Source organism: Aspergillus alliaceus, assembly GCF_009176365.1.
Source record: "Aspergillus alliaceus strain CBS 536.65 unplaced genomic scaffold BDW43scaffold_3, whole genome shotgun sequence".
NCBI classification, from domain to species: Eukaryota; Fungi; Ascomycota; class Eurotiomycetes; order Eurotiales; family Aspergillaceae; genus Aspergillus; species Aspergillus alliaceus.
In genome coordinates, this window is record NW_022474686.1 from 614,491 (window position 1) to 641,826 (window position 27,336).

Genomic DNA, 27,336 nt, shown 5'->3' on the forward strand with positions numbered 1-27,336 from the left:
GTTCGCGGAGAGACGTCATGCGGCGATCCCGTGCCAACGGCGCGTGTTTTGGCGTCCGCCCGCAGAAGCTTAGGCTTCGACTGATGCTCAGTCAATTCTATTCTGTAATGCGGTCGGTCGCGTAACTCCCTAGCAGTATAGTACTGCAGACTTTCTCTACAACAAGGTTGTTGCTTTCTCAATGCCACTTCTTTTTTCGTCCCCTCTGCTGATGCCAATAAGACAACAATACTTGTCACACCTACTTCTCCAGCTCCATGAATCTGTAGGTAATACGAAGTATCGGAATATTTATAACTTTCGTTCTTTTGGAAGCACATTGCATTTGTATTGCAATGCTTATCTTTCTAACTATTTGCTAACATTTTCTATTTGCTAGTAACGTATCGTGTCAATTTTTTGTCCTATATACTCGCTTCTCTACAACATCCAGCAACTAAGCCTACCTCCCTCTATCGTGTGCGTCGTTCGGACTTACTCTTATACCTACAACGATAGAATGGATCGGCCGTTCAAGAGACCTAGGTTGTCCTTTTCTGCCACCCCGGATGAGTCGGACGACATAGACCTACAAACGGCCCGCGCGCAAAACGATCAACGTCTCAAATCGATCTTCGAGGGTATTTTTGAAAAGTACGGCAAAGACTTTACGGACGTGGGAGACGAGATTGATTTACAAACCGGAAAGATAGTGGTAAATAATGGACATATTCAGGGGATGGAAGATGGGGACGACACAGGTGAAAAGGGGGCTTGGCTATTCGACACGGAAGAATCCACGCCCAATGATGCAGTTCCGGCGCACGGCATCTCCCAATATTCAGAGGCAAGGACTAATGGCGACCTCCTAGAAGAGTATAACCCCGATCTACAATACCCACTAGCAGCTCCGCAGCTCCAAACGCGGCCAGACCTCGATAGACCTTGGGAGAGCAGGGAAAGTGAGGCGTTGCTCGCCAAGTCAGATGTCGACGACGACGATAGGTCTAGTGTGGACTCTTTGTTGGATACTGCACTAAGTGTCCAGAACGGCCCGGGCGATCCCGTTCGACAAAAAATCCTGATAGATACGGACGAGCCTGTCACGGAAAAAGCAAAACCTGCGGCTGAGACATCCGCCCAATCCGAAGATGTGCAGAAAGATGGTTTTACAGAAGCAGTGGATTCCGTGTGGCGCGTCCCTGAAATTAGTGGCAAGATTTTCACGCCTCCATTGAGCATATCACGACCAACAGTTCCTCTCAATGTCGTACGGTCCGCATCTCCTCCGGGAGTAGGCTCTATCTGGGCGCTGCCTGGGACGTCTAGACGTAATGCCGACATTACGCAAAAGCGATCCGCAAAGAAACACAGTACAAGTGAACGCAAGCGAAAGCATCAATCTAGTCCGATTGTGTTCGACTGGTCTTTCGCACAGACACCAGATGGAAGTGAATCCGACGACCCCTTACAGGAAAATTATCAGCCGTCGCGTACACCGAAGAGGGCACTGAAAATCAGAGGAAAATGGCTGGGATCAGATACCCCAAGTCGCAGGAAGGATCAGATTGATGGCCGCAAGCCATCTCTTTCCCGCGATGATCATGTCTCTCAGCTCCGCCGAGATTCACTCAATTCCGCGGAAGATCAGCACAGCACCGCAGAGGCAACGGAGCAATCAGGGACCATCGTTGAAAATGTGGCTGTGGATACGCAGCTTGTAACCAAGGGCGGTCTTAAAACCCATAATATTTCGTCTGAAGTTACGCAGGACCTGAAATCCAAGCCGGCTGAGAGTCAACCCAAACCCCAGGATTCTACTACCCCTAGTAAGCGTACTAGGACCAACTTTACACCAGACGAAGCGAAGTTGATTGTGATATTGAAACAGGTACAAGGGAAAAAGTGGAAGGAAATTGCAGACCGTTTACCGGGGAAAAAGCCGGCGCAACTTGTCCAGTGGAATCATTTACACTGGAACGAGCGTCGGGCGAATCCAGCCCCACTGTCCAAGCCTTGGTCGAGAACGGAGCGGGAGACTCTCGATAATCTCAAGGACCAACAAGGCCTTACATGGCAGATAATCCGCGCAGAGCTGCCAGGGCGATCTATCGCAGAACTAGAATTTGAGCTTTTGCGACTCTGGGCGGGTGATGATGTCTGGCGCCGTGAACAACAAAATTAGACTGTATCTTTCAGCATGGATCAGAATCAGATGGACACAAGGCAACTGAGTTGGGCCATCGGGCTACAGCCTCTCAACCGAAGCGGCGATGATGCGGGCCACAGGATCCGTCAACGCTGTCCCACGACACCCTACTTAGGAAGTCACCCATAAGCTAGCATGAAGGCGAATTGACCCGACTTGCACCCCTATCCTGCGGTCTCGAACACTGTTGGGCAACCAAACCTGCAGTTAAAACCCAACAAGTGAAGCATGGTAGCGGGGCCCTGCATAGAACCAAGTATTGCCAGCCACTGAAGATTCCACTTTACAGAATACCATCATCAAAGTGACGTTGCTAAGAGTGCTTTAGGCCTCACAGCAGCTCAGTGACAAGTCCTCTATCGCACTTAATATAATGTACAATAGACGGGTTATTATTGGTCATCCTTGGCATCCAAAACATCCTCCAGTTTCGTGTCTACCGCGCCGCCGACATCCCCGGCTCTAGCCCAGAACCTTGAAAGGTGTCTTGAACCAGAATCGGAAAGAACTGTGACGATTTTGTGGCCCGGGCCAAGTTTCATCGCTGTCTTAACTGCCGCGAAACCTAAGTGTCAAATGATCAGTATGCTGAATCGTAGAGGGAAAGACAGTAGTAATACTTACAATTTACAGCACTACTACTTCCGACAAAGATGCCATCTTTTTCTACCAGCCATCTGGCCATTGCTAAGGCCTGGGCATCTGTCACTCTAACAGCATCATCAACCAGCTCTTTTCCTACTTCGAAGTTGGCTGTCACACGGTTGATTCCAATACCTTCGACAATAGTGTCAACCTGCCGCCGTCTTCTAGTACCTTCTTTCTCCTTCAAATCGAACATTACACCGTAACGGACTCTGTTATAGAGCCCACTGCCCTGTGGGTCGGCAAGCACAACACTCAGGTTAGGGATTCTTGGCTTCAAAAAGAGTGCCACACCAGAGATCGTGCCTCCAGTCCCAGCGCCTGCAACAAATGCATCGAGACTTCCGTTACACTGAGCGTAGATCTCGGGGCCTGTGCCGTCAAAATGGGCGCGCCAATTTGCTTCATTCTCAAACTGGTCCGCGAAGAAGCCTCTTCCCGCTTTAGGCCCTGCAAACTCTGGCGGGTCCGGCATCAAAGATTCCAAGTTTGGCTTTGTCGTAGAAGTGGCTGTATGAACATTGGCTAGAGCTCGTGCTCGATTCACAAAGTTTTCCTTTTCCACGATTGGAGCAGGTGGGACACGATCGACAATAGCGCCTAGTTTGAGAAGCAGGTTTGACTTCTCAATGGCTTGGTCAGATGGCATACAGCTGTGTTATCATTAGTACGGGACACATGAGACGAGTAGTGAGAATAATATAGGTATTATTACTCACATATGAGCTAGATAGCCCTTAGCTCTTGCTAGAGTGGCCAACGAGATCCCGGTCGAACCGGAGGTGCCCTCGTAGATTGTATCCCCAGAATGAGGTGCCAATATTCCTCGTTCCTCAGCCTAGCCCGAATTAGGTCACTTCAACAAGTCAACGGACAATAGGACTTACAAGTTCAATCATGCTCAGCGCGACACGGTCTTTAGAGCTCTGACCAGCTCCGTTCAAAAACTGGCACCAAAGTCAGCACGTGAGCTCTATTGTTTTAACATATAAAATAGTAGCGGGAATGTCAAATTAAAGTAAAGAAAAGACCTACTTCAGCCTTTCCCAAAATCTCACACCCAGTTGCTTCAGACAAGGACTTGATTCGGAGTAAGGGAGTATTTCCTATGCAGCCCTCGATTCCGTCCACAATCATAGGAGGACCGGGTCTAGCTATTAGAGCATCTGCGGGAAGGTCCTGTAAGTCAGATGTAGACTGATCATGACGCCGAGCTCGATATTCTCGGAGGCGCTGCTCTAACTCTGGATAGAGAAGGTCCTTGAAGCCCAATGTCAAGAGGGCCCCAGCTATGAAGGCGGTGCCTATGTAGACACGCGCATGGTCATTCATCCTTGGAATTGAACTGCCCTAGAATTGATGAACGATAGCGAGGAAGAAGTTACGCAATTGAAGGAGGGAAGCCAGAGAAAAAGCTCGGGCCACACCCGACGTGAAGCAGTCTGCAGGTCGTTTGTTCTCCGCCTCTCGCAACTTGCGATTCCCCCATCTTGTCTCTCCCACCACCAATTCAGCTGCCCATGGATTCTCCAGTACTCAGTCAGCTGTTCCGACAGCTATTTCGGCATCCGGCTTGTCAGTCTCTTCGACCCTCGTCTACTCTCACTGGCCGCAGGGCGCACTGCATTCGATTATCCACACCACGTCAACAATGTCGTCCTTTCCTCACGCGACGTTCGGCGGCTAAAAGGAAGTCCGCCGATGATGGCATGAATTGGAATAAACGGGGTGATTATCCGAAAGATATCACGGAGGAACTGAAGGAATACCCGCTTGTAACGGCTAAAGACCTGCGTCACCGTCGAGAGCGGCCGCGGCAGGTTAAGATGTTGACTAGAGAATTCATTGACGGTATGCTTTTATCCAATGCACAACGCTTGATTTTACTTCTCACTATTTCCCCCCTCTCATTCCAGATAGTCTATATAACCCTCACTATGGTTACTTTTCGAAGCACGCGACCATCTTCAGCCCCGGAGAACCATTCGATTTCAATAACATCGAGGACGGGCCAGCCTTCCACCAGATGTTAGGAGACCGATATACCGAATTCGAAGACCGCTTAGATGATATCCAACCAGACATAGCTCGCCAGCTGTGGCACACGCCCACAGAGCTTTTTCGCCCCTACTACGGAGAGACGATCGCCCGGTACCTAGTCTCGAATTACAAACTGACACTGTACCCCTACCACGATCTGATAATATACGAAATGGGCGCGGGAAACGGAACCCTGATGATCAACATCCTGGATTTCATCCGCGACACAGACTACGAAGTCTACCAGCGCACCAAGTTCAAGATCATCGAGATCTCGTCCTCGCTCGCCGGCCTCCAGTTGAAGAACCTGATGGACTCGCTCAACGCCGCAGGCCATCTCGACCACGTTGAGATCATCAACAAGTCCATCTTCGACTGGGATACATACGTGCACTCCCCGTGCTTCTTCCTCGCCTTGGAGGTGTTCGACAACTTCTCCCATGACGCGATCCGCTACGACACCGCCACAGAACTGCCCCAACAAGGCGGTGTCTTGATCGACGCGGACGGCGAGTTTCACGACTACTATAATGCGCAGTTGGACCCCGTCGCCTCGCGGTTCCTCCGCGTCAGACAGGCTGCGGCACGCCGAGAGTTCCCCAGCCCATTGGGCCCCAGACTCACCCGCGGGCTGCGCAAGTCCATGCCGTTCCAGCGCCCCTTTACGCTCCCTGAATATATCCCTACTCGGCTCATGCAGTTCTTTGATATCCTGGATACATATTTCCCAGGACATCGACTGGTCGCGAGTGATTTTAGCGGTCTTCCTGATGCCGTTCCTGGTATCAATGCGCCTGTCGTGCAGACTCGGTACAAGCGCCGGACTGTACCGGTTTCTACGCCATTTGTATGTTTTCTCTTACCCTTTTCAAATCGATATGTATCTTAATAAAGAGCAAATCACTGACAAGACTTTCTGGTACAGGTTCACCAAGGATACTTTGATATTTTCTTCCCCACGGACTTCAATGTCATCGAGGACCTCTACCGGGCCGTTACCGGGAAGTTGACGCAGGTCATGAGCCACGAGGACTTTGTCCGACGCTGGGCGTATATCGAAGACACCGAGACGAGAAGCGGTGAAAACCCGCTGTTGACCTGGTACAAGAACGCCAGTATGTTGATGACGGTGTAATGTATTAGTACTTCCTGTATATGTGTTCAAAACGAATGAAGTCATAAGCAAAAGAAAAGAGAGACCGCTCGCTATTCTACCGAGTCTTGAATTTAGATAAATGTATCCTTTATCCTATATACAATATACAAACAACCCAATCAATCATATCTCGACTCGACTAGGACTATATCATAAACAAAAATCCCCAAATCATAGCTTAGCCTGACCGTCTTGGGCGCTATTTCCCTGCCATGCAAATCCAATCTTCTTCCCGATGCCAGGCTCAACAATCAGATTCACGATGGTCACCGTATCGCTCAAGAAACCTTCCCGCGTCGCTGCTTCAAGTTCCTTCTCAGTACGGACGAAACACCCCTTTCCACCGCACATGGTGGCTAGCATTTCGTAGCGCGTTTCGTACAAGAGACTGGTGGAGCGTAGACCCTTCTTCCCGTCGTCTGATCTTGTGTCGTTGGATGCTGTCTGATCCTGCAGGGTCTTCCAGGCATTCTCCGTCGTCGTGTCTCCGTGGTAGATCCCAGAATTGTTGACTACGTATATCAATGCTGGGATTCGGTAACGCGCTAAGGTCTCAATTTCCATAGCGCTAAATCCGAATGCACTGTCGCCTTCGAAGGCTACGATCTTCTTGGGCTTGGTACCTGAAGACGTCGGGAGCGCATTGTATGCTTCGTGGGCAGCGACGATGTAGCCCATGCCGACGCCCATGGTGGCATATGTACCGGCGTCGAGGCGCTGGCGGGGGTGGTTGAGAGGGAAGACGGAACGAGAGATGTCCATGGTGTTGGCGCCTTCCGAGACGTAGACGATGTTCCCCTCTTCGAAGGGGGACAATGAATTCAACGTAGTCTTGATGATGTGATAAGCGCGTTGATATGTCAGAGGGGAATTCTCCGGAGTTGGTCGAAGCGACGCCTTCTGGGCTTTGGCTTCATTCTTTTTTGCTGACTCTACGAGTAGTGATGGAAAGCTGCCTTCGACAGGAGAAGGAGAATACCGCCAGTTCGATAGAGAGGATACTAGCTGATCTACGACCAGCCCGATATCTCCCATAATTCCTAACTCCGCTGTTCCGGCGTTGCGTCCGATCTCTTCCGCGCAGATGTCGACTTGGATGATCTTTGCTTTGGGAGACCATTTGGGGGGTTCGCCGAAATGCAGAATCCAATTTAACCTTGCGCCGAGGACCAAGACCACATCTGCATGTTTCAAGGCGGCACTGCGTGCGCTGGACGCATTTAATGGATGCGAGTCGGGCACAACACCCTTGCCCATTGGTGTGGGCAAGAAAGGGACCTGTGTTTGCTCGACTAACCGGTTGATTCCGGACTCTGCTCTCGCATATGCAGCACCCTTGCCAACGATCAAGAGCGGCGAGCGTGCCGTCTTCAGTAAATGGGAGGCCTTGAGGATCAATGCTGGATCGCCACTCGCCTTCGGCGGGGAAGGGACCAGCAAGGTTTCTGGCTCTGGCAGACGAAATCCGGGGGCTGACTTGCCTTGGATAATATCGGCAGGGAGATCGACAAAGGTCGGGCCGGGACGACCATACCAGCAAGTTCTATATGCGTTCTTCACGGCGCCAGGGATAAAACTAATGGATGATGTCCGAACCGCAAACTTAGTGTGAGGTGTCAGGAACGAGATGGCATCCATCTCCTGGAAGGCTCCCTTAGTGACAGCGGTTGTTTCGGCCGATCCAGCGAGAACAAGGATGGGAAAGTTATTGGCAGAGGCATTACCAATCTATTACAACATTGACGGTCAGTACGGACCGGACAGTACTTGAAATTGCGAGAATTAACTTGCCCCTGCTAATGCATGGAGGACACCTGGTCCTCCTACAACGAGACAGACTCCTGGTCGTCCCGTCATATATCCATAGATGCTAGCCGCATAGCTGCATGCCTGCTCGTTGCGGAACGCTACAAAGCGAATGCCCAGATTGATAGCTTCCTCGGCGATCTCCACCACCGGAATCCCTACAATGCCGAAGATAACGGTGACCCCTAGATCGTGTAGCGTCCGAGCGATTAGCTGAGCCCCTGTTGCCACGGCCATAGTCGCTGATATCTGGTTCGACTAGATTAAGAAGATATTATAGAATGAAACATGAAAGAATGTTGGGCTGCTCCGCAGTCCACGGTGTCGGAAGCGGAGAGCGGCGAGAATGCGGAGAAGCTCTCCTCTTAAGCTTCCTGGTTGCCTGCTCTCTCGGGAAATGCCTGTGCATTCTCCTCCAGGTCTACGTCTCAAAAATCCGAATCATATCTCATGCTTCTGGATATTTATTAGTGTTTAGTAACCCATGAAAATAACACAGTCGTCCATTTCGTCTATTTCAGGACCCTCCCCACGGTCTTCCATGTGTTTTACAAGATCTATAACCCGAAAGCGCTGCATTTTGACCCATATATGGTATCCAACATATCAACAGTGGCACAAACCGTACAGACACCGCATCATTCCAGGTTCGGCCTAGAATCAAAGAAACACGTAATGCAAAGGAAAAAACAGATATGGCATCATTTAAAATTCAAATTCCTTCCGGAAGACATTCACATCCATACCAGCCACAACCATGTCTGCCAGATCCCGACGTCCCATTTGACTGAACACACGTCGCAAGGTGTCATACAAATTTGTGCTCTGGTTCTGACTGATATGAATCATTCGTTCAAGCTGCTCATCATCGACGCCACCATCTCCCCCGATGATTTCGCGGGCGCGCTCACGACCTTCCTGCTCGACGACACGGTGCATGGATAGCGCACCCAACAAATGCTGAGCAGCTTCTGGGTAACAACCGATGTTGATACAGGACACACCCAGATTATAGCGCGCGCGGACAAAATTAGCATTAATGTTCAGCGCCTGCTCGTAAGCTTCGATGGCCTCCTCAGAGCGACCTGAGTTGGCAAGGGTGGCTCCCAGACGGTTCCACAACAGATGGAGTTGTTCCCGTTGGTTCACAGTTCCCGATTCAGTAGATGCCAAGGCGGCAGAGAAACAGTCGACAGCCTTATCATACTCCTCTGCACAGTAGAAGAGAACACCCAAGCCGACCTGTACGTCTGGATCCATTTGCTCACCTGAAGGCGACAGCTGAGCGGCCTGAATGAACAAGTCTGTGACTCTGTCGTGGAGAATCTGGCGATCTGTGAATCCTAGATCTGCGTCCGCCGAAAGATCCTTGGGGTTAACGATCTGCGGATATTTCACTGACAGCCAACGTTCCAGCGTACGGTAGGCCGTTGAGTCGTAACCTTCATTTGTGTAAGAGACAGCGAGTCCCATAAGTGCATCTAAGTTGCTCGGGTCGACCTTCATAGCCTGTTCCAGAGCACGGATAGCAGGGAGTTCCTTCTCGTTCTGAGCTTGAGCAGATCCCAGCATGGTCCAGGCTTGTACGTGTTGAGGATCCTTCTGTACAGCGGCTTCGAAGGCCAGTGCGGCCAGGGAAAGGTTACCACCCTCGCGCATAATCTTCACACCTTCTTCAAATGGATTGGTGACGTTCTTGAACATGTTGTCTTCTTCAAACATGTAATCACCAAGTTGAGGGTCCCGAAAACGAGTGTTGAGAGAATCGAAGCCATCCCACTCTCCCATGTCTCCCATATGCAAGTTGTCGGTAACGTGAAATTCGGTATCTTCCTCTGCCAGTTTCCTGCTTGCTGCCGTCTCAGCTTGGACTTTTCGCCATATGTTTTCAAAAGCATCCATGTCTGCTTCTTTAGTTGCGCTGGTAGTGAAGACTGACCTGTCAAGATCGTTGAGTTCCGCCTCAATAGCATCATTAGCCTCGTCGTCCAGTTTCTGAGTATCCGCCGTCTCCATCTCCGCAAACTGTGCCTCCCAGTTCACATCATCTAACTCGACCATTCGTCCCTTCCCCTTGTCTTGCGTAGCCGCCTCCATCGGTTGCTGCATACCCATAGGATTATAAGCAGGATTCATCATACCCATTCCGCCTATTCCGCCCATCCCCATATAACCCATACCACCCATGGGACGCTGATAGCCCCCAATCATCGGTGACTGACCAGATGTAACGGGGCTAGACGTTTGGGGCACACCAGCCCGACTCTGTTGTTGAAAACGGGCAAACTCTGCTGGCGTGAACCCCGAACCATTATTCATCAAGGGTCCCTTGGGACCGGCAAAGGCAGCTTCCATGCGAGCCTGCTCACCAGGATCAAACTCGGCTGCCCATCCCGGAGAGCCAGTCCGAGGCGGTGTGTTCTGGAATTGGTCTAACTCGCGTCTCAAGTGTTCCATCGCAAACGGTTGTGGGGCGGCACCGGGAATTTGGCCTGGTTGTTGGGCGAATTCGTCCATCATCTGTGTATATTGCCGAGCTATAGTTAGAGACGGGGGAGGAGTGAATGAAATGGCGTAGCGTTCAGCTCGTTCATACCTGATCTTGTCCACCCATCATACCTCTGGACCGCATGCTCTCTTGCAGGCCTCCTGGGCCCCGGCCGACGAGCCGATCCCGCTGAAGGGACTTGTCATCTTGTACGTGTTTTGTGAATTGTGTCAACGGGTTTCCCGCCGTTGAGCACTCAGCGCCACCGAGGAATGACATCTTTCAAACAGTTTGGGACGATGCGGTTTCAGTATGGCATAAAATGTAGCTAGCTGTCGGTTGGATGTTCTATCATTGAAAGAAATCCGGGGAAATGAAGCGGGAAATGAGGTAGTGTTATCTCCAAGATTCAAACCTCTCTGATACTAGTGATAGGCCCAAGCGTGGGGTTTCGGGGCCGTCCTAAAACCGACCGGAAAGATTGGCGAATGCCGAGGCACCCTGGTAGTCACGTGGAGCCGCGGAGGTTCAAAAGATTAATAATTGTCAAATCTGGACCTTAAAATTGAGATGATACTAGTAATACAAAAGGTTTAATATAGGTCTATGTAGATATTGTACAAAGCATAGCGCAGAGTGTTCGCTACACATATAATACATAAAGCAACCACAATCTATCACACTCCACGAATAAAGAAAACCCCAAGTAAAACATCAAGACTAGGAAAAGTGATTTCGTCAAATCACTAGTTGTTAGCTTCCACCCGATCTGCCTTTCTATTCGTGTGGCTGTAATCCAGTCGTAACTTCCTACCATATGGCGCCTTTTTGCTGAGAATTTCTATTCCCACCCGTGCACTCTCAGCGTTGATGAACTCCGCGTGGGCAAAGCCTCTGGGCATCCCAGTCCGGCGATCAACAGATACCCGAACATCAATCACATTAATAACATCACGGAAGAGATCATTCAAGTCCTTATCGGTCATCTCGAATGGCAAATTGCCAATATATATCGTTTTAGAGGCGGGCTTCAAGATCCGGCGAGATGAGACATTGTTCAGCGCGAACTGTACAAGGACACGACGACCCTCGAACACCCGCATGTGCATTGCTTCAATTGCACGTCTGGCCGAATCAACAGTATCGAATTGGACATAACCGAACCTAATCCCCAGGGTTAGACCTCCGTACTTTGGTTTTATCCTTTCCGGTAACACGAGAGAAAAAAACACACTCACCCTTTGCTCAAGCCCCTATTATCAAAAGTAACATACACATGTTCCACAACCCCGTACTTCTCCATCTGCTTCCGCAAATCCTCCGCCGTTACATCGTAGAAAAGGTTCCCGACGTAGACCGTCTCTTTCGGCTCAGGATCCTTATTCAAAAGCCGCAAGCGTTTTGCGCGTTTAGAATTTTCATCCCAAGGCTGTCTTTGCGCTTCACTCTCTTCTGAGGCATGGTTCTGAGTTTCGTTGGCAGGAGCAGGGGTACCCTCCATGTACCCAACTGCGGCTTGTATTAATTGTTCGTCGTTATCGGATGTGGTTGTTGCGTCTTTGTTTGCAAGATGTGATTTTGTTTGTACATGTTGGCTGTTCCACCTGATCTTCTGGAGAAATTGCGATGCCTGGCCAGGGATGGGAATTTGAGTCGAGCTAGATGTAGTAACCCATGCAGACCGTGGTGTGGACGAGAGGAGCCGACAAGCAGCGCGCCGGAAACAATGCCTAAGAGAAACAGAAGTTAGTTCACCGAGTGTAATGTAGTCAGTCTGGATCTCTTAGTGACTCACATTTTCAGGTGACAGGTAATCCGGAGGTAATTCCACAAAAAAGTTGAATATGGGGATTTGGATTTATGTCATTCCAAAGTTTTCGCGCAAAAACCTCCGGCTTATCGATATCAAAAATGTCACGTGATTTACGATATCGTATGATTGAGCTGTAATGGGTGTGGAGACAACAGAAAAACGGAAAAAGACTCCTAGTAATCCTTTTCTAAAAGAAAGTATGTAATGGCCGATTGTTAACGGACATTTTTGTGCAAAACAAAAAGTTCAGTCTTTCGCTAGGACATAGATTCTATTAAGTAGAGTGGAGTGCAAAAAGAACTATATATATGTTGGCACCAGTAATATTGATTATCTACGCCAGGTAGATTCCTCGAAGCATTTTGGCATAAGAAATTCGACAACACAAATAGAATAGGCATCCAGCCAAACTCGCCAGTATGATATTTTACACTCTAGGACTGGCCAAACCTCCATGACCACATTAACATGATTCCCTTCAATCCTCATCAATAAAAACGGGTAAAATCCGAGAGAGCACAGCATGAACTAGTTTAGCGAGGGGCCGCATTATTGGGTGGGGAGTTGTTATCATAAGCGTTAGGTTCAGGGTAGAAGACGTTGGAAAAAGGAGGTAATGAGCGCATCTTATCCGCAGCACCATTCTGTACTGATGGTAAATTGGCAGAATCCAAAGGATTCTGGGGTTGCGGCTGTTGTTGCGGCTGCTGCTGTTGCGGGTCCATTGTTGGCCACCACTGGTTCGAGGCATCGAGTGATGCATTCTGAATATAGTTATCCCAAGTATCCTGAGAATCATTGTTAGTCATCAGTTAAATTGCATTGACATAAGGTGTTCATACCCAATCCAGATTGAGTTGCATATCCGGCATCTGCCCAAACATAGCACTCAAAGGTGAAGGAGCTCCTGGTATTTCTGGAGTCGTTCCAAATCCACCTTGAGTTGGAAGCGGTGTTTCTCCCATTTTGATACTACCATCACCAAAGACAGGAGGAGCTGGATTCATAGGGCTCATTCCACTGCTGAGAAGGCCCAATGTCATAGCGGCACTTTGCTTCTCATCCTGAGGCTCGAAGGTAGGGGCAACAGGATTGTTTTCGGAATAGCCCAAGTTTAGCCTGGCAAGCATCACTCCGAGGGCCCCCGAAGCTTTCCAAGCCTCCAGAGCATCATCACGAAGTTCATCCCAGATCTCCTTAGAGCGCTGTATTGCCGCTATCATTTCCTCGCGTCGCTCCCTTCCCCAAGCGTACGTGTCGCCGGACGCTCGGCCACCTGATTGCAATTGGTGTCCATGGTAGAGGTCAATAGAAACGATAGTTGCAGCGAGTAAAAAGTCCGTAGAGACAAGTGCAGAAAGCTTGTCATGCTTATTTTGGAAACGCGTAGTGGTTTCAGCGTGCAGCATTGATTGAAATCGAAGTAACTCCATAGCAGAGTCAATACATGTTCTCCGTGAGTATGTAAATCGAGGGTTTTCACGTGCTCGAACAAGGTATCGTCGGTGGAGAACACACTGAGCTTTGTGATACACGCTCATTGTCTGGAAATGGTGAGTAAAATATTACCTGGGAGCTGGAAGAGAACCTACAGCATATCGCGACATGATCAATTTCGGGGACTCCATCTGGACTTCTTCAACAGGGCGGACAAGAAGATGTTCCGGGACCAAATCTCTCGCTCGGCGAAGTTCGGCGTCAATCTCCATTACCTTATCGTAAGATGGAGTTTGTATGGAAGACGTATGTTCGATAACTCGGCCGAAAGCATATGCTAAGCGACCTTTTGCTATCAAACATGAGATAGGCGTGGGTTCATTTGGCGGGCGCGAGGGAGGAAGCTCCTTGCAGCCCTCGTCGAAGTCATCGTCATACAAGTTCCGTGGAAATTCCGTATCACTATCAGAAGAGCGGATCATGCTGGGCAAGCCCACTTGGAACGAAAACATTAAATCGTATTGCCGCACAATTGTCCATACACGTCGGCGCATTTCACCTTGGAAAGGTGTAATATTAGGGAACATCTTTGAGTCGCGATGGTAACCCATTCTCATAGCCAACCTCGCAATCACACCGACGAGTACCCAAACGGACACATCTGCATCTTTTGTTTGTATCCAATCTCCATGAAGGTGGAAGATCAGAGATTCAATCAGGGACGGATAAGGCTTGGTGTAATCTGCCAGTGTCAAACACTGCGCCATTAAATTCCGGAAGGTGCCTGCCATATCGAGTGTCTTCCCTCGAAACTCCGGTGGTTCGTCTCCCTCTCGATGATACGACAGCATGGCAAGTCGCATAATTGCGCAAAGCATGCCAATCCAGACAATACACGTCTGTGATGGATCTTCCCAGTGTTTGTTATACTAGATGGGCGGTTAGCACCGTCCTCGGGCAGGTCTAATTTTTGCTTACCTGTGCCTGGAATGTAGATCCATGGAGAATATCTAGAATTTTGGGTGAGTATCATCGCATAACTGTGGAGACTCTCAGTAAACTTACTGGTTGACGGGTCATAGCTGCCAAAATACCGAGCAACTAAGATATCTGTCGTATATTTCGAAGGAAGCGAAGACATAATCTCCGCACGGCTAGTTGTTTTCATAGCACCGAAGAGCAATGTAGATCCTGGCACGTCCGTCGGCAGCCTAGTTGCTTTGAGCTTCTCCGCGTGTTCCTCATACTGTTTCTTATGGGTAGTGAAGTAATTACGCACTTCGGCAATCTATAGTCAATGTGAACAATGCGACCCGAGGTTGAGCCAGATGAAAGTAACTTACGTCGTTAAGAACGGATGCCCAATGCGCTTCGCTGAAATAATATGATTTATTATTGTCAACTTTCATTACTCCAAATGATTTTGTCACTTGTTCTGTATCGCTCTCCTCAGGACCACCCGAGGCATCTTCATCCACGTCCACATCCAGATCCGTTGTATGTTGGGCAGAGCCAATACTGCTGCTGTTGCCAGAGATTGCTGCCATAGCCGCAGCGGGGCCGGCTGCCTGTGATCCATTGGTCATCAACGACAAAACCAAGCTTTCCAGCCGGTCTATCCTATTCTGCATATCATCTGGGGAGCTGGGCGATGCTCGTTGTGGGGCGTTCCTCTTTCGAGTATTCGCTTGGGCGTAAGTGCACGAAGTAGCATCCCCTCGTTTCACGCAGTTCTCGCATGGGTGAGCACGGTTACATTTAAGTCTTGATCACGAACTGTTAGAGGATACTAGGATACAAAACAAAGAGCGAGCAGGAATCTTACTTCCTATGTCGGCAGGGACCACATGAAAGCGGTACCCGATTTCTCTTTCGGATGACCCTGTACTGTCCTTCGGGTGAAAATGCGCCAACGCTTGACGAGGTGGATGGCGGAGTGGGTGTCATGGTTGCGAGTGGTTCCTCAGCGAGGCAAACCCTACCATAAACTTCCGTCAAAGGTGATTGTTTCAGTTACACACCGTCTTCTAAGCGGGCCTGCGCAAGACCCACGATGCGATACAGGGAGCTGCTGGAAGTAACACTTGAAGCTTCCCAGTCAATCGGGTCCCAACAAGCGCCGGGTGTCACTTAGCCGCTAGATAGTAACCGAATCTCACTAATAAACCCCTCCCGTTGAGAGGTCACCCCAGTCTCTCTCCTTCTCGGGTATGATGTGGCTCTAGGGACGAGGGACGTGATCCGAGATAAGCTGTCCGATCGCTAAAAACCCCTGCGCAATTGAATCGAAGGTTGTGGGAGGATGGGCAAAGTACACAACACTTTTGCTGATGCCTTGAGCCACGTTCCAGTGGTCAAGTCGGTAGCGACCTAAACTGCGACGCAATTTAAAGCGGGAGGCGATTCTGGAGGGAACTCGTCGCCGTTTTACCCAGCAAAGAGCCCACGGATGTGAGGCGCGCAAGTTTCCTCGGTAAAAAATGTTTGATAATGATAGTTTTTAGTATGCCGTAAATTCGGGGTTCACACAAATCACGAGCGTAAAGCGAAAAGGAGCTGATGAGAACGGTCGAGAAGAGGGGCCAAATTATAGGCGACTAGTCTATCTGCCGCGAAGCTTGTTAGACCGAAGACGTCGGGCGGGTAGCAGTATGATCACTACCAGGATCCTTTGAAGTTAGGGAAGACTGTACAAGTTACCCTTGATGCCTAATGAAGGCGTTCGAATTTTCAGGGAAAGGCGGAGAAAGTAGCACAAGAAGTTTTCCCGTCGAGCGACGAAGCCTTAAGCTTTTGATTAGTGAGAGGATATGGAAACTACCTCTAAGGAAGTCTGGTACAGATCCATACAGTACGCCATTATCTCCGTTATCACCCTCTGCTCCCTCTGTCGATGATTGGCTGAGGAGATTATGTAAGGACGGTGGGGTGGACAAGGCCGAAAAGGGAAGACAAAGAGGACTCGTATGTCTTCTTCCTCTCTCCTGCTCTACCCTGTCAGCAAGGTTGGATGTTGTAGGACGGAAGGTTACCTCATAGGTAGTATTACGAAGGACAGATACGGAACATTTACCTTCGAATCATAGGCATGTTCTAGACTTTCACGGTTGGCTGATCTCGGGCTAAAATAAACATCCCTATTTGCTCGCGAATGTGGCTGAGCTTTGAGTCATTGTGACAAGCGCTTACATACTTAGGAGCTACTACTAGCAAAGAGTACAGCTAGCACCTGAAGCCACTTATGAAAGAAGTACCAACCCAATTAAAAGTACTATACTACATACAGATATAAATAACAGACAGCTCCCAAACCCTAGTTATAGGAATCAAATCAAGTACACTGTGAACTATGTATAATCGAGTATCACTCGACATATAATAATATGAGCATCAACAAAGGTTGTCAGATAACTACTGCGGAACACTTAAATATAGCTCAAAGAACAACCTTTGCGGGTGGAATAAACAAAGCGTCATTTAAAGAGGCTTTACTGGAAATTACCCGTCTACTCTTATGTACGGCCTCTTCCAGTGCTTCTGATGGGTCAACAATGGTAGCAGGCTGCTTGATTTACTTCCCTGGAGAAATGACCACTTATCAAACAAGCCTCCTCTCCTCCATGGGAGCTGCTTCATTGTGATTGGAACGCAGTCTGCATCCGTGAAAGGGCGACAGCCACGAACCCATGTAGACCCTTTCAACGAATAGATGGCCCGTCTTCACTGTCGACGGGTCTTTGCAGCTCAATGCGGGGGCATAAGACATACTAAACCGCCCCCATTTCACTTGCTCTAACCGACCCGCTAGTGACTCCCTTATTTCCTTTTTGATTTTGGGGAGACTCTTATATTCTCGAGCTCCTCACTGGTTCGCGTCAAGTGATAATGTCCTCTCAAAGAGGTACCTCACAGCGAGGACGGGGTGGCGGAGGCGACCGTGGCAGAGGGCCAGGTGCCAGCCGTGGTGGTCGTGGATCAACCAAGGAGCTGCCTTTCCGCCAGAGCTCTCGCGGAAGTGATGACAGAGGTCGAGGGGGAGATAGAGGTCGCGGAGGTAGAGGCCGTGATCAAGGGCCCAGAATCTACTCGTAAGTGCCTACCCAAGTACTCATCCTCGGCGTGTCTACCTTCAAATCAAGAAAGGTGGAGGTGAATGCCGGATACTAACATCCCGCCGTCTCATATAATAGTCCAGGAGGGCAGGTTCCTCCCCCAAGTCCGCAGGTTGAGAAAACCGAGAATACTTTAGCCGCAGCTCTGGCAGCGAAGAAAACCAAGACAACTGAATACCCTCAGCGACCCGGCTATGGTACACGGGGTCAGCCAGTGTCATTGTATGCCAATTATTTTGACTTGAAGTCGGCTGGCAAGCAACTGTTCCGCCACCATGTTGAGATCTTGTCCGAATCATCGAGCAAGGCGCCAACAGGAAAGAAAGTTCAACGGATCTTCAGCCTCTTGATTGAGCAGCACTTCTATCAGTCACAGAAGAACATTGTCACAGACTATAAGTCAAATCTGGTCTCCAACATGAAGATCATGGGACAGGAAGAAGTGACTCAGTACGACGTTCGTTATCGCGGCGAGTATGAGGATGAATACCCTGCAGATGCGAAAGTCTATCGAATTAAGTGCCAGTTCACAGGACAACTCAGCCCAGCTGACCTTCTGGCGTACTTAACGTCCACCAACGCCGATGCCCTGTTCAATTCCAAGGCTGAAGTACTACAGGCCATGAATATTATCCTCGGATTTCACCCGAAAGCAAATGAATCAGTTGCTGCCGTTGGCGCAAACAAGCATTATGCCATACGCGGAGACCTGTCAGAAAAATACGATCTAGGCGCCGGGCTTGAAGCACTTCGAGGCTTTTTCGTTAGCGTTCGCGCAGCTACTGCTCGCCTATTGCTTAACGTCCAAGTCAAGTACATCGCATGCTACCAAGAAGGACCGTTGGGAAGTGTGATCAAGGAGTATCAGCGCTCTTCCCGTGATATCAACGAGCTTCGTCGCTTTTTAGAGAAAGTGAAAGTCAGAGTGACACATATTGAGAAGAAGAACAAAAGAGGGGAGATAATACCAAGAATCAAGACGATCGCAGGTTTGGCAACTAAAGCTGATGGCGCAGGGCAGCCTAACCCCCCGAAAATGGCTAGACACGGTGCAGGACCCAAGGAAGTAGAATTCTTTCTCGAAGCCCCAGGCCAGCAGCCAGCTGAAAGCGCATCCGGCGGTACCAAAGGCAAGAAGGGCAAGAAGCCTGCGAAGGCAGGCCCTGCACCGGCTGGAAGATACATTAGCGTTGCAGACTTCTTTCGCCAGAGTAAGTGCCTTTTCACCGGTGTATGCTGCGTATAGAGCTAACAGAAGCCAGATTATAGCATACACATGGATTTTAGCATGCCTGTGGTCAACGTCGGGACAAGGGAGAATCCAAGCTACTTGCCCGTCGAAGTCTGTGTAATCGAGCCGGGTCAGCCTGCCAAATCAAAGCTCTCCTCAAACCAGCCTAGAAATATGCTGAACTTTGCCGTCCGGACCCCACCGCAGAACGCTATGTCGATAATCAACACGGGTACCAAGGTGCTTGGTCTCTCTCCTCAAAGTCCTACTCTCGTAAGTACTTTGAATGGTACATAGCCCACCGTTGATACAGCTGCTTATTGATCTGGATAGGTAAACTTTGGCATACAGCCAGATTGCAACCTTATCACTGTTCCGAGCCGTGTGCTGCCCGCACCTAAAGTTTACTACAAGGATGCAAAGAAGACGTTCCAGAAGCCAGTTACACCAATGTATGGAAGCTGGAATATGAAGTCGATCAGGTTCTCGACATCCACCAAACTATCGACGTGGACTTATCTCATAGTCGAGGTTGCAAGGGTCAGGCCATACTTCGAGACCCATGACGACTTGAAACCTGCTCTGCAACAGTTTACTGCCAAGCTTAACGAAATGGGCGTTATAGCACAGCAGCCAACCCAGGGTGAAAAAGTAACTGTTGAAAGGGGTAACTGCGAACCCCAAATCACGGCAGCAGTTCAGAAATTGATGAGCAAGAAGCCCACATTGATCCTTTCGATCTTGCCATACAATGACACAGATATATACAACTGCATGAAGAGGACATGTGACGTAACGTTCGGCGTGCGTAACATCAACGTTCTAGCAGACAAGTTCAAAGACGGAAGCCCTCAGTACTACGCAAACGTCGGTCTAAAGTTCAACCTAAAGCTCGGCGGTGCCAATCAACTCCTAGGATCAAAGGAACTAGGCATCATCGGAGAAGGCAAGACAATGCTCGTCGGCATGGACGTCACCCACCCATCCCCCGGCTCGGCTAAGAATGCTCCCAGTGTCGCAAGCATGGTCGCATCAGTCGATGCAGCACTAGGCCAGTGGCCCGCAGAGATCCGAGTACAAAAATCCCGTGAAGAGATGGTCCAAGACGTCAGTGACATGCTGAAAGCCCACCTTCGGCGCTGGACCCGTTCGCACAACAACGCTTACCCTGAGAACATCATCGTCTACCGAGATGGCGTCTCTGAGGGCCAATACGAACTGGTAATCCAAAAGGAGCTCCCACTCCTCAAGAACGCCTGCAAAGAAACATACACAGCGAATCAAACAAAAGCGGGTCTCCCACGCATCTCCATCCTGATAGTCGGCAAACGCCACAACACTCGCTTCTACCCAACCCAAGAAGCAGATTCTGACCGATCCGGCAACCCCAGAAATGGCACCGTGGTTGACCGTGGCATAACGGAAGCCCGCAACTGGGACTTCTACCTTCAGGCACACACTGCGCTGAAGGGTACCGCTCGTCCCACCCACTACTACACGGTCTGGGATGAGATCTTCTGCAGACAGAAACCCAGCCCCCCATACCAGAACGCCGCTGATGTCCTGGAAGGCCTGACACATCATATGTGTTATCTATATGGTAGGGCCACCAAGGCTGTAAGCATCTGTCCACCGGCGTACTATGCGGATCTAGTGTGTACAAGGGCTCGTTGCTACCTCAGTGGTGCTTTTGAACCATCTCCGCCTGGGAGTGTGGTCACGGGTAGTGGGGCTGGCGTTCAGGCCGATAACGCGGACGTGCAAATCCATGAGAATGTACGCGATACTATGTTTTATATATAGTTCGGGTGTGGTTGAGACTGCCGTGTAGTAGACCTTTAGGAATAGTGTGCTTTGGAGGACATGACCTAGATATCTTGCTTTCGGGTTTACATTGTTATCACGTGTTGTTCCTTTGTCGAATTGAGCGTACAGTCAGATTGAAAGCGTTAGACTCATTATCGAATCTATCTTTATGAATCGTACAACTGGGTAACATATCAAGAACAAGCTAAACGGAACACGCGACAAGCAATGTAATAAAACAAGATAGGTAATAAAGATACCAGAAATGAATACAAGAAAAGGCCGAGCAAATTCGCAATGTAGAAGAAATAAAGCATCATTTCCACCCGTCCAAATCGCATTGGGCAATTTTGTCACCGTGATAACGGCTCGATTTATCGCGGGTTTGGTATGGACAATTAGATCGTTCAATTCTGTCGTCATGGGTTCGGGGAGTCTGTTCTGAGTTGGTATGATCTCTTCACTCATCACCACCAATATTCCAGCTTCTCTCGTTGACACTTCGCATTGCGTGGCGCTGTGGAAGAGGACGGACGGCCTTGCTCGGCTGAGGAGATTGATCATAGGATTCCCATGATGGCTCCATCATCTTGACGGCCCTCTGTCGATCCGCAGCGATGGGCTTTTTGTTCTCGTCGGCCTTGCTCTTCGCTGGTGATTCATCTGTTATGGTCCAGTGAGTCTCGAGGTCCTTCTTGCGGGTTTGGCCTTTCTGGGCTACGGACAGGGGCTGCTTATCCTTGGCCGACGGCTTGCTCTCGGCGGGCTCGTCTTCACCGGCGAACAGGTGGTTCTTGTAGAGGCTAAGACCCTTGTTCTGGAATGAACTGATGATCCGGGAACCACCCTGGGTTCCAAAGTCGTCTGACAATTGGAAATGGGTTTCCGCATCCCGACGGGGCTGGGTTACGCCAGACCTGGCTGGGGGTACCTTCTGAAACTCTTCATCGTCGCTGATACCGAAACTACGAAGCTCCTGGCCACGGAGCTGACGCTTAGGCTTTTCGGGAGTCACGAAGTCCTCGAAGTTCCATTGGGGTCCCTTGCCCTGGCTTGACACCGGACGTGAAATCTTCGGCTTAATCTCACGGTCACTGTTATCGCCGCCGAGCTCGAAATGGTCGAATCGTTTGGGATGGGCCCGGTAGGCAATCTGCTGGGGCTTGTCTTGGGTATCGACAGTCTCGTCATCGTCGAAAATGCGTGAGGCCTGGTAGCTCTTGCCCGCGCCTTTAGGAGCGACGGGCTTATTCCGGGAGGGAGATGGTTCAGGAGTTTCGTCATCCTCGTGACTCACGAACAGCTCGCTCAAATCGCGCTGGGGAGGCTTAGCAGAGGCAGGAGCCCGAGGTGGGCGCACGGGATCGGCACGGTCCTTGCTGGGAGAGAGAAGTTCTTCCAGAGACTCTGCCGCATAGGGGTCCTTAATGTATCTCTTACCCGGTGAGGCAACCTTGCTCTGTGCCTCGCCATTCTCTGTTTGCTTGTTCACGGGCACGGGCGCTGGGGAGTCATTCACGGGAGCGGAGGACGCGGCGGTCTTGATCAACCTAGACTGGTCTTTGCCATCGCGAATGGGCCAACCGCGACTACGCGAACCGATCACCTCGACCTGTTTCAAAAGCGACGCTTGGTCCCAGTAGACTTTAACCTGCTGAATCTGGTTCTGGGAGTTGAAACGAACGATATGAACCTTGAAACAGACAATTAATTAATTAGAAAACAAAGTCCGGGTACTGCCAAAGTGCGACGTAGTACAGTGGAACGCATACCGTGGGGAAAGTCGCAACGCGATCAGACAGGAAGTTATCGTCCAGCGAGGGGAGATACGGCCCGCCACCAGACACGAATTCCACAGTGGTGTCAACGTCTAGGGACAGGGAATTGAATCCCTCGACCGTATCGATCACCTGCTGGGACTTCCTTTTGAGGACGTGATCTTGCCTAGCGAGATGCTTGACCACGGCCTCAGCGCCGTCGACCCTTGTGGTCGTGGTGATATAGATCAGCGCAACATTGGAAGCCAGGGAAGCAGACCTGGGGTCGGAAAGGAATGTCTGGTACACTTGTTGGAGAGACATGGTCGCTATGATTGAGTCAGAAGGTATAACGAGTGTAGACAATGGGATAGCCAGCTATTAAAGGAGGGTCAGGGGAGGGATCCAATTGGGGAAAGAGTATGTGATGGCTCCTGGTTGTCGCAAAGGAAGGGGATCGCGAACCACACTTTCTGCCTGTGGCTCTCAACAACAAGTTTACGTACACCGCGGAATGGAAACATAGGATTGAATGAATGAGAATTAATTTGTGAATCCAGGCTAGCAGTGTGTGGAAATAAGCAGATTTTATTTTATTTCTGGAGGCCTAGGGGGGGCTTTGCTTGTCTTTCATTTTATCATAGGGTTATTATTAGACATTCACTATTTGTTCACTAGTTAGTTCTTCCCTTCTAGGTGCAGCTACACAATGCAATCAGAACATTTGATTGATATGGGCGCTTCTCGACCTCACTAATAATATTCACTTCCCCTCACAGTACTGTTAAAAGTGGATGACTCTCTGCCTCTAACAGGGACAATCACAATAAACAACAGTTGGTTTTCTCTGCCAAGATTGGGGAAAATTCAACCTTGAACACACCAGCGTTTCACCATCTGCTAATCGGGACTAGTGGAAACACTCCGCGGTGTGATATTCTACACATCCATACCTTCAGGGTATAGAGTAGGAACTAGTATTGGTGAAATATTGTAGAGAGCATTTTTACAGGCTTTACAATAGGTACATACCCAATATTTATTAACAAAAGAATATTACTTCAGACAAAGACGACGTGAGTAGACAGCATTGTGAAAGCACCATCTATTCTCTGTCGATTAATCGTTCCAGTTATATATAGTCTTCCTTGTCAAGCTGGAGGACATAGAGTGCTAAATTCCAACCAATTCCAATTTCAAGAAAGCAGTCAGAAGTGAAATCTCTCACATAGTGGGTATATTGCGTGTTGGAAACACATCTTATAGAAATGTTCCTTTACCAAGTCCAGTCATTGAAAGCGAAACTCTGGCGACCCCTCTAGCATGACTATGGCATCAGTAGGCCACATCCCGTACAAAAATTGACCTGTCCTGTTCGGGCGCCGTGCAGAGTGGTGGTTACTTAGTTGAATTAAAGAACCCTCGAGAGCAATAAAGTGCATTTCATATACATCTGTCTTCTTGCTTTTGGATATAGTGACATCTAACTGATGCCTCGCACACTCTAACCAAGATCGGCATCCACCTCCCTTGAAAAGTATCGCAGCGAAAGCCCATGGTGTCCGCATGCTCTATTTCAACAGGCTGCATTGCCTGAGCCTTGATTCTGCTGACCAGCAGCCCACTTCACCAGTGAGGGTTGTGAGGTTGTCTTCTCATTTGAGAAACAATTTTATTGAGCTGGAGATACTGACGGGTGTTCTTTGATTGGCCCGTGCTCGCATCTCCCCGGGACACCTGCCCCTTCACCGAGTTGTCCTTGTATGATGATTAAAAAAAGCGACAGAAAACCTCTCAAGCGCTCGCTGGTGGTAATATTGGTATAATCATTAGATGCGATAAAGGTATCTTCTCGTCAAAATATTTTACAGTGGTCTATGACAGGCAAACGCACATCAGCGAAGATCAAAGATTGAAAAAGGAACGGAAAGAAAAGACAAAAGGCCACATACCCTAAGTAATCCTCTTTTATGGTTCCAATGGCATTGATTGCGGCGACGTCTGGTTTGACACCAAGTATTTTAAGCCGTAGGCTTGTCCCCTTCTCAATGACCTGGTCCGCATGATCTGTGTATTGAGGAGGCACTGTATTCGGCTCCCACTTGATATCGGACGGAATATTCTTGTCACATCGTTAGTACCGCACAAGTGTTTCCGAGTTTCATCTAGCAAACTTACTTTGCGCGCAATGAAAACAGACAATGGACCCGCTAACGTGAATATACCGGTGGGTTTAACAGACGTAACGATAGCATCGACCTACGCGTTCACTGTCAGATCTGGGAGTAAGATTTCGGGGCTCGCGCTCCCCACGACCTACAGTCTCTCCACGGAACGGCTTCCAAATAATGGCTCGATATTTAATTGTGTATTCGGCTTGCCCACCACTAGGTAGAACCCGCCCTTCTCCGATATCTACCATGTCCATCACACAAATCACGAAGTGGTCTCCCGTACAACGTCCTTCTTCCTCCTCATTCAGCCGGTTTATGAGGTACTCTCGCACATTAGGTCCAAAATAGGACGGGTGCAATGTGATGACCTTGGTTTCCTCCTTGAGAAAAAACATGGCGCGGAAAGCGATACTTCCACACAAAGAATCGAGAAAAGAAAGAATAAGTGATCGAATCGGTGTTTCAAATGAATAGGCTTGACGCAAAGAATGCAACTTTTTGAAAATAATCGGTGGGTGGAGTAAGCTAGGTGCTCAAGATAGATTGGACAATGGCGAGTAAGCAATTGCAAAATCTGAAGCAGACAGGCAAAGTAGGAACCGTAGAAAGCGCAACGACGATGAAAGCGATGGGATTGTCAAAATTGGCGACTGAAGATCAATAATAGAACATTAGAAGCTCATGACAACAAGAGCAAAGGGGCTTTGCCTCGGCCAAGAAGCCAACAGAAAGAGTGCGTAGCTAGAGTGCGGAAGAAGCCGAAAGAATAGCTATAACAAACTCCAGCTCCGAAAGAAGGCTGGTGTGAGCGCCGTGTATGAGGTTTTAGTCAAGCAATCATGACTTGACCCGGTGGCCGATTAGAGCCTAAGCTGCAGCGAGTCACCTGATCTGGGAGTTCTCCATGACAGCCATGATACGCTAGTACAATACAATGTGCATAACTGCCACAAGCCCTACTGCATAAAGCCACGGCTGCATGACAATACATTGTAACAACCCCCGTATCCTCGGTATTCGACTCCCCAGCACATGACGTCTGTCTAGCAATACTTTAGGAGACTTGCTACAAGTAGCGCATTTAAAAAATGTCTGATTCTCCACCTCTTGGCTGGCCTGATCTGGCATAATTCTTATCCAGTCTAACTGGCAGAAAAGGGTCTCCTGTATGGTTACCTTCAAGTATCAACAATTTCCCTTCTTGGAGACGAAAAAACATCGGGTCTGATTACCAATATGGCTCTGAACTTGGAGAAGCAGCTCCTTTTTGTGAGTGCTCTTATCTGTACCTGATGCATATATTATATGCTTGATGATTGGACCACAGCTTACGTTCCCAGTATGGTGCCTACCATAACAACCCAGTACTTTTACCCTCTCCTCTACCCCATAACTGACTATGATCACTCATCGTTCGTCAGGTAAACGTCGCAATTCACGTTACATGTGTGCCGATACTCCTGTTTACGGGAATTGCCCTGGTATGCTCCTTTCCGCTTTCTTCCGACAAACAGTATTGCTTACCATCTCATGGATTAGGCCTCGAATTCTCCAGCACTTTTCAACCTCCCTGATGTCCTTCGTTTTGAGAACCTGCCCCCCAATTTCGGCACCATTGGGGCTTTGATATATTCTACATTTTACATCTTGTTGGAGCCAGTTGCTGGAGCCCTGATCGCGCCACTCATCATTGGTGGCGCGGCGTTCGCAAACCACCTTCTGACTACTCATGGCTCGGACATGAACTACTGGTTTGGTGGTATCCATGTCGTGTCTTGGTTGCTACAGTTCGTTGGCCATGGTGCATTTGAGCGTAGGGCACCGGCTTTGCTAGACAACCTGGTTCAGGCGCTCCTTCTTGCTCCTCTTTTCGTCTGGATGGAGATCCTCTTCTTCTTCGGGTACCGCCCCGAATTGAAAGCGAGATACGATGAGAGCGTTGAGAAGGAGATCGCCGCTTTCAAAAAGAAGAACGCGGGCGGCAAATAAACTAGCCGCGCTTGATCCCATAAGAGCTGCAGAGCTTGAGCTTCTTTAAAAAGTAGTTGGGTAATAATAGCTGTCTTCGAGATGGCATTGATATTAACTTGAAATTGACTTCAACCGGTCGCTGCGGTGGGATACCTGGAGTTATTGCAGATGGCTAGAAATTATCTCTTCAGACAGGTTGTTTAATTATTGTTACTTTGAGATACAAGCGCAGCCATACGTCGCGCAAGTTTAGCGGTTGCTACATTGGTTCTTACAGGTGTAGAGACCAAGCCGGTCAGCGGTTTGAAGCGGTGTACAGATTGTTTTAGGAGGAAAGGGAAGAGAAAGAAAAATTAGTGATTTAAACAAGGACCATGACAGGCTTGCGAAAATTGGATTCTCCAGATATCAGAGAAATCCAACAATTTCCTAGAATAGTAGTCAATGGCAGATCCGTGTGTTGTTGGCAGGTTCATGCAGACGGTTGCTGTGACGAAAATGAGCGGGAATGAGTAAGCTGGACTCAGTTATCCGCAGATCCGAGAAAAATAACAGCGAAAATTGAGATTGCCAGGTGGCCCGCAGGAAAAGGTCGGGTACCCGGAAAAACAGCCAAGAAAACATTCCTCAACTCCCACAACTTGGGGGGAAAGACGTGAGAACAATGGACATAATTACATAAATACCCATAGTGAAATCAAAATATAGACGA

General features: G+C 49.1%; 11 protein-coding genes across 11 annotated transcripts; 4 read left to right on the top strand and 7 right to left on the bottom strand.

The window, feature by feature from the left end:
* Positions 1-107: 107 nt before the first annotated feature.
* On the top strand, positions 108-2,466 carry BDW43DRAFT_118049 (Myb-like DNA-binding domain protein). Its single transcript, XM_032038030.1, has one exon. The coding sequence runs from the start codon at positions 500-502 to the stop codon at positions 2,162-2,164; it is 1,665 nt and encodes a 554-aa protein (XP_031905336.1). The 5' UTR covers positions 108-499; the 3' UTR covers positions 2,165-2,466.
* On the bottom strand, positions 2,373-4,202 carry BDW43DRAFT_118051 (putative cysteine synthase). Its single transcript, XM_032038031.1, has 5 exons — positions 3,869-4,202; positions 3,721-3,780; positions 3,553-3,671; positions 2,813-3,486; positions 2,373-2,753 (listed from the first exon to the last, which is right to left on the bottom strand). The coding sequence occupies exons 1-5, from the start codon at positions 4,163-4,165 to the stop codon at positions 2,581-2,583; spliced, it is 1,323 nt and encodes a 440-aa protein (XP_031905337.1). The 5' UTR covers positions 4,166-4,202; the 3' UTR covers positions 2,373-2,580.
* Positions 4,203-4,301: 99 nt separating this feature from the next.
* Positions 4,302-6,104, top strand: BDW43DRAFT_118091 (class I SAM-dependent methyltransferase). The gene is made up of 3 exons (XM_032038033.1): positions 4,302-4,684; positions 4,750-5,720; positions 5,799-6,104. Exons 1-3 carry the CDS (start codon positions 4,354-4,356, stop codon positions 6,006-6,008), a joined length of 1,512 nt encoding a protein of 503 aa, XP_031905338.1. The 5' UTR covers positions 4,302-4,353; the 3' UTR covers positions 6,009-6,104.
* Positions 6,105-8,195, bottom strand: BDW43DRAFT_118078 (indolepyruvate decarboxylase family protein). Its single transcript, XM_032038032.1, has 2 exons — positions 7,821-8,195; positions 6,105-7,757 (listed from the first exon to the last, which is right to left on the bottom strand). The coding sequence occupies exons 1-2, from the start codon at positions 8,070-8,072 to the stop codon at positions 6,201-6,203; spliced, it is 1,809 nt and encodes a 602-aa protein (XP_031905339.1). The 5' UTR covers positions 8,073-8,195; the 3' UTR covers positions 6,105-6,200.
* On the bottom strand, positions 8,179-10,788 carry BDW43DRAFT_261837 (tetratricopeptide repeat protein). Its single transcript, XM_032040358.1, has 2 exons — positions 9,775-10,788; positions 8,179-9,681 (listed from the first exon to the last, which is right to left on the bottom strand). Exons 1-2 carry the CDS (start codon positions 10,353-10,355, stop codon positions 8,541-8,543), a joined length of 1,722 nt encoding a protein of 573 aa, XP_031905340.1. The 5' UTR covers positions 10,356-10,788; the 3' UTR covers positions 8,179-8,540.
* Positions 10,789-10,908: 120 nt separating this feature from the next.
* Positions 10,909-12,160, bottom strand: BDW43DRAFT_261839 (nucleic acid-binding protein). The gene is made up of 2 exons (XM_032040359.1): positions 11,562-12,160; positions 10,909-11,487 (listed from the first exon to the last, which is right to left on the bottom strand). The coding sequence occupies exons 1-2, from the start codon at positions 11,822-11,824 to the stop codon at positions 11,070-11,072; spliced, it is 681 nt and encodes a 226-aa protein (XP_031905341.1). The 5' UTR covers positions 11,825-12,160; the 3' UTR covers positions 10,909-11,069.
* Positions 12,161-12,367: 207 nt separating this feature from the next.
* Positions 12,368-15,894, bottom strand: BDW43DRAFT_118145 (uncharacterized protein). Its single transcript, XM_032038034.1, has 7 exons — positions 15,399-15,894; positions 14,917-15,337; positions 14,639-14,861; positions 14,552-14,583; positions 13,729-14,502; positions 12,979-13,680; positions 12,368-12,924 (listed from the first exon to the last, which is right to left on the bottom strand). Exons 1-7 carry the CDS (start codon positions 15,518-15,520, stop codon positions 12,670-12,672), a joined length of 2,529 nt encoding a protein of 842 aa, XP_031905342.1. The 5' UTR covers positions 15,521-15,894; the 3' UTR covers positions 12,368-12,669.
* Positions 15,895-17,336: 1,442 nt separating this feature from the next.
* Positions 17,337-20,785, top strand: BDW43DRAFT_118252 (putative RNA interference and gene silencing protein (Qde2)). Its single transcript, XM_032038036.1, has 4 exons — positions 17,337-17,661; positions 17,764-18,896; positions 18,948-19,189; positions 19,250-20,785. The coding sequence occupies exons 1-4, from the start codon at positions 17,459-17,461 to the stop codon at positions 20,717-20,719; spliced, it is 3,048 nt and encodes a 1,015-aa protein (XP_031905343.1). The 5' UTR covers positions 17,337-17,458; the 3' UTR covers positions 20,720-20,785.
* On the bottom strand, positions 20,677-22,803 carry BDW43DRAFT_320320 (uncharacterized protein; the record flags this gene model as incomplete). Its single annotated transcript, XM_032049055.1, has 2 exons — positions 20,677-22,415; positions 22,495-22,803. The coding sequence occupies 2 exons, from the start codon at positions 22,801-22,803 to the stop codon at positions 21,183-21,185; spliced, it is 1,542 nt and encodes a 513-aa protein (XP_031905344.1). The 3' UTR covers positions 20,677-21,182.
* An 812-nt stretch (positions 22,804-23,615) lies between these two features.
* On the bottom strand, positions 23,616-25,468 carry BDW43DRAFT_261872 (DNA-directed RNA polymerase II subunit RPB7). Its single transcript, XM_032040360.1, has 4 exons — positions 24,800-25,468; positions 24,658-24,738; positions 24,432-24,601; positions 23,616-24,354 (listed from the first exon to the last, which is right to left on the bottom strand). Exons 1-4 carry the CDS (start codon positions 24,905-24,907, stop codon positions 24,345-24,347), a joined length of 369 nt encoding a protein of 122 aa, XP_031905345.1. The 5' UTR covers positions 24,908-25,468; the 3' UTR covers positions 23,616-24,344.
* Positions 25,469-25,671: 203 nt separating this feature from the next.
* BDW43DRAFT_261875 (2-hydroxy-palmitic acid dioxygenase MPO1) lies at positions 25,672-27,326 on the top strand. The gene is made up of 4 exons (XM_032040361.1): positions 25,672-25,922; positions 25,994-26,017; positions 26,075-26,134; positions 26,193-27,326. Exons 1-4 carry the CDS (start codon positions 25,890-25,892, stop codon positions 26,640-26,642), a joined length of 567 nt encoding a protein of 188 aa, XP_031905346.1. The 5' UTR covers positions 25,672-25,889; the 3' UTR covers positions 26,643-27,326.
* Positions 27,327-27,336: the final 10 nt, after the last annotated feature.

Bases quoted from the DNA above. Each gene is read 5' to 3' on its own strand.
- BDW43DRAFT_118049 (XM_032038030.1), top strand. From the start codon at position 500: ATGGATCGGCCGTTCAAGAGACCTAGGTTGTCCTTTTCTGCCACCCCG.
- BDW43DRAFT_118051 (XM_032038031.1), bottom strand. From the start codon at position 4,165: ATGAATGACCATGCGCGTGTCTACATAGGCACCGCCTTCATAGCTGGG. The intron at 3,781-3,868 runs GTAGGTCTTTTC...CTTTGGTGCCAG, and splicing joins AGATTTTGGGAAAGGCTGAA to TTTTTGAACGGAGCTGGTCA. The intron at 2,754-2,812 runs GTAAGTATTACT...TTTGACACTTAG, and splicing joins AAGTAGTAGTGCTGTAAATT to GTTTCGCGGCAGTTAAGACA.
- BDW43DRAFT_118091 (XM_032038033.1), top strand. From the start codon at position 4,354: ATGGATTCTCCAGTACTCAGTCAGCTGTTCCGACAGCTATTTCGGCAT. The intron at 4,685-4,749 runs GTATGCTTTTAT...CTCTCATTCCAG, and splicing joins GACTAGAGAATTCATTGACG to ATAGTCTATATAACCCTCAC. The intron at 5,721-5,798 runs GTATGTTTTCTC...TTTCTGGTACAG, and splicing joins TACCGGTTTCTACGCCATTT to GTTCACCAAGGATACTTTGA.
- BDW43DRAFT_118078 (XM_032038032.1), bottom strand. From the start codon at position 8,072: ATGGCCGTGGCAACAGGGGCTCAGCTAATCGCTCGGACGCTACACGAT. The intron at 7,758-7,820 runs GCAAGTTAATTC...ATGTTGTAATAG, and splicing joins TCCTCCATGCATTAGCAGGG to ATTGGTAATGCCTCTGCCAA.
- BDW43DRAFT_261837 (XM_032040358.1), bottom strand. From the start codon at position 10,355: ATGATGGACGAATTCGCCCAACAACCAGGCCAAATTCCCGGTGCCGCC. The intron at 9,682-9,774 runs GTCAGTCTTCAC...GGCAGCAAGCAG, and splicing joins GAACTCAACGATCTTGACAG to GAAACTGGCAGAGGAAGATA.
- BDW43DRAFT_261839 (XM_032040359.1), bottom strand. From the start codon at position 11,824: ATGGAGGGTACCCCTGCTCCTGCCAACGAAACTCAGAACCATGCCTCA. The intron at 11,488-11,561 runs GTGAGTGTGTTT...CCTGGGGATTAG, and splicing joins AATAGGGGCTTGAGCAAAGG to GTTCGGTTATGTCCAATTCG.
- BDW43DRAFT_118145 (XM_032038034.1), bottom strand. From the start codon at position 15,520: ATGACACCCACTCCGCCATCCACCTCGTCAAGCGTTGGCGCATTTTCA. The intron at 15,338-15,398 runs GTAAGATTCCTG...TTCGTGATCAAG, and splicing joins GGTCCCTGCCGACATAGGAA to ACTTAAATGTAACCGTGCTC. The intron at 14,862-14,916 runs GTAAGTTACTTT...CATTGACTATAG, and splicing joins GGGCATCCGTTCTTAACGAC to ATTGCCGAAGTGCGTAATTA.
- BDW43DRAFT_118252 (XM_032038036.1), top strand. From the start codon at position 17,459: ATGTCCTCTCAAAGAGGTACCTCACAGCGAGGACGGGGTGGCGGAGGC. The intron at 17,662-17,763 runs GTAAGTGCCTAC...CTCATATAATAG, and splicing joins CAAGGGCCCAGAATCTACTC to TCCAGGAGGGCAGGTTCCTC. The intron at 19,190-19,249 runs GTAAGTACTTTG...TGATCTGGATAG, and splicing joins CTCCTCAAAGTCCTACTCTC to GTAAACTTTGGCATACAGCC.
- BDW43DRAFT_261872 (XM_032040360.1), bottom strand. From the start codon at position 24,907: ATGGACATGGTAGATATCGGAGAAGGGCGGGTTCTACCTAGTGGTGGG. The intron at 24,739-24,799 runs GTAGGTCGTGGG...GTGAACGCGTAG, and splicing joins AGCCGTTCCGTGGAGAGACT to GTCGATGCTATCGTTACGTC. The intron at 24,602-24,657 runs GTAAGTTTGCTA...CGATGTGACAAG, and splicing joins CTGTTTTCATTGCGCGCAAA to AATATTCCGTCCGATATCAA.
- BDW43DRAFT_261875 (XM_032040361.1), top strand. From the start codon at position 25,890: ATGGCTCTGAACTTGGAGAAGCAGCTCCTTTTT. The intron at 25,923-25,993 runs GTGAGTGCTCTT...TTACGTTCCCAG, and splicing joins TGGAGAAGCAGCTCCTTTTT to TATGGTGCCTACCATAACAA. The intron at 26,135-26,192 runs GTATGCTCCTTT...CTCATGGATTAG, and splicing joins TGTTTACGGGAATTGCCCTG to GCCTCGAATTCTCCAGCACT.